Consider the following 1,996-nt stretch of genomic DNA (forward strand, 5'->3'; position numbering starts at 1 on the left):
TATCAGTCAGGTCATTCCGATAGTGATAAGCATCATATGTTCCATTTCTACTGTCAGGAGCATTATTCTTCCAATAATCAATTGAGCATTGTTCGTGCTGAGTGAAATGATCCTCTGCTCCAGTTAAAAACCCACTAGAAGTATCAAAGCCTCTATTGATTGGAAGGTATCTAGGATCAAAGAATCCTTAATGCCACTTCCCTACCATATGAGTAGCATAGTTTGCAGTTTTTAGTTTAGCTGGTAGCATCATCATGTTGAGATTAGTACCAGCCATTTCTGTAAATGTTGGCATATTCCACTGATGAGCATAATGAGGCCATCATCCAGTTAGGAAGGAGGCACAAGATGGAGAGCAATAATTAAAAACATAATGAAAATTAAGAACTAGACCAGTTTTAGCCAATTGATCAAAGTTAGGTGAAGAGATTGCTGGATTCCTGAAACCAACATCAGCAAAGCCCCAGTCATCAACCAACACAAACACAATATTAGGCAGTTTAGCAGTTGCAACAAAGCAACTACACAAAACACAGACTAAAGAAAGCTGTAGTGCAGACATTATTGTTATTGCATCACATGACAATCAAATAAAATACAAGAAAGGTATATGATAGCAAAAGTACATACATAGTATAATTGTACAATGCATATAAAAGCAAAATTAATAGAGCTTCAGAGGTTTTTCCATGGCCTCCAGTATCCACCATTTTCTGCCATATACTTACATGCATTAGGATCTTGAGGTATAACTCCTTCTGAATGATATCCTTGATCCTGCATATCTCTTGGTTCTTTAGAATATTCATTGTACTTTTCAAGTAGCTTCTGTAGCATTTCTTTGTTGTCATTCGACAAATCTTTCTTTTCAGTGGGATCATTTACAATATCATACAAGCAGTATGGGTCACAGTTAGGACCCACTGTACCATTAGTGCAAGGATAATCTATTGGTGACCACACTAAAGCATCACAATTAGTTGGTTGAGGACCAACAAGAAGTTTGTAGTCCCCCATAATAATAGCTCCAGTGTGTCTTGAGAAGAAATCATAGCCCAGTATAATATCTTCATGCTGTGTCTTTTCATCCTCTCCTGTTATGATAGGCCATACATCTAAACCATCAACTGGAAACTTTCCTGTTCCAGAATCATCAGGATCAACTCCTGCTAGTTTACAGAATGTAGTGTACCAGTCAGCAATGTGAATGAATCCATCAGTAGACTCACCTCTTCTTGATTCTGGTAGGAGACCACCATTAACAAAAGCAAGGGCACGAACACCTCCTTCAAAGAATGATCCTTTGCATCCTTTCAAAGGATAATTACTACCACCACAAGCAGCACCACCATTATCAGCAGAAATAATAATTATAGTATTGTCCCACATTCCTTTCTTCTTTAACAGTTGCACTAAATATCCAGTAACATTATCAGCTACACTGACCATAGCTTGGTATGTTCGGCGGTTCTCACAAGTGGAATTAACTGAGTAGATATTTAACCATTCATCTGGAGCTTGGAGAGGAGCATGAACATTGTGTAATGGAAGATAAATAAAAAGTGGGTCATTAACATTGTGATTGTTCATAATATCAGTTAGGTCATCACCATAATTATAAGCATCGTATGTTCCATTACGAGGATCAGGTGCATCATTCTTCCAATAATCAATAGCACATTCTGCCTCTTGTGTCATATGATCTTCACCACCTCCCAAAAATCCACTTGAAGTATCAAAGCCTCTATTGATTGGAAGGTATCTAGGATCAAAAAATCCTTGATGCCACTTCCCTACCATATGAGTGGAATATTTAGCAGCTTTTAGCTTAGCTGGTATCATTGTCATGTTGAGATTAGTACCTGCCATGTCACTTTGTGGTAAATTCCACTGATGAGCATGATGAGGCCAGCGTCCAGTTAGGAAGGAGGCACGAGATGGAGAGCAATACTTAAAAACATAATGACGATTAAGAACTAGACCAGTTTTAGCCAAG

The 1,996-nt window shown here is 38.1% G+C and overlaps 1 protein-coding gene across 2 annotated transcripts in view; it reads right to left on the reverse strand.

Annotated features, from left to right (window-relative positions):
- Window positions 1-1,996, reverse strand: part of LOC100633070 (arylsulfatase J-like) — a 7,793-nt gene that overhangs the window by 4,985 nt on the left and 812 nt on the right. The window contains exon 2 of one of the 2 annotated variants that reach the window (XM_019996809.1): window positions 1,184-1,996. In XM_019996809.1, the coding sequence (XP_019852368.1) occupies window positions 1,184-1,996 (813 nt within the window). Of the gene's footprint in view, window positions 1-591 lie in introns of those variants that run through there. The other variant, XM_019996854.1, reaches the window with a different exon arrangement.

Source organism: Amphimedon queenslandica, unplaced genomic scaffold (assembly GCF_000090795.2).
Source record: "Amphimedon queenslandica unplaced genomic scaffold, v1.1 AMPQUscaffold_13522, whole genome shotgun sequence".
In the NCBI taxonomy this organism is placed as follows: domain Eukaryota; kingdom Metazoa; phylum Porifera; class Demospongiae; order Haplosclerida; family Niphatidae; genus Amphimedon; species Amphimedon queenslandica.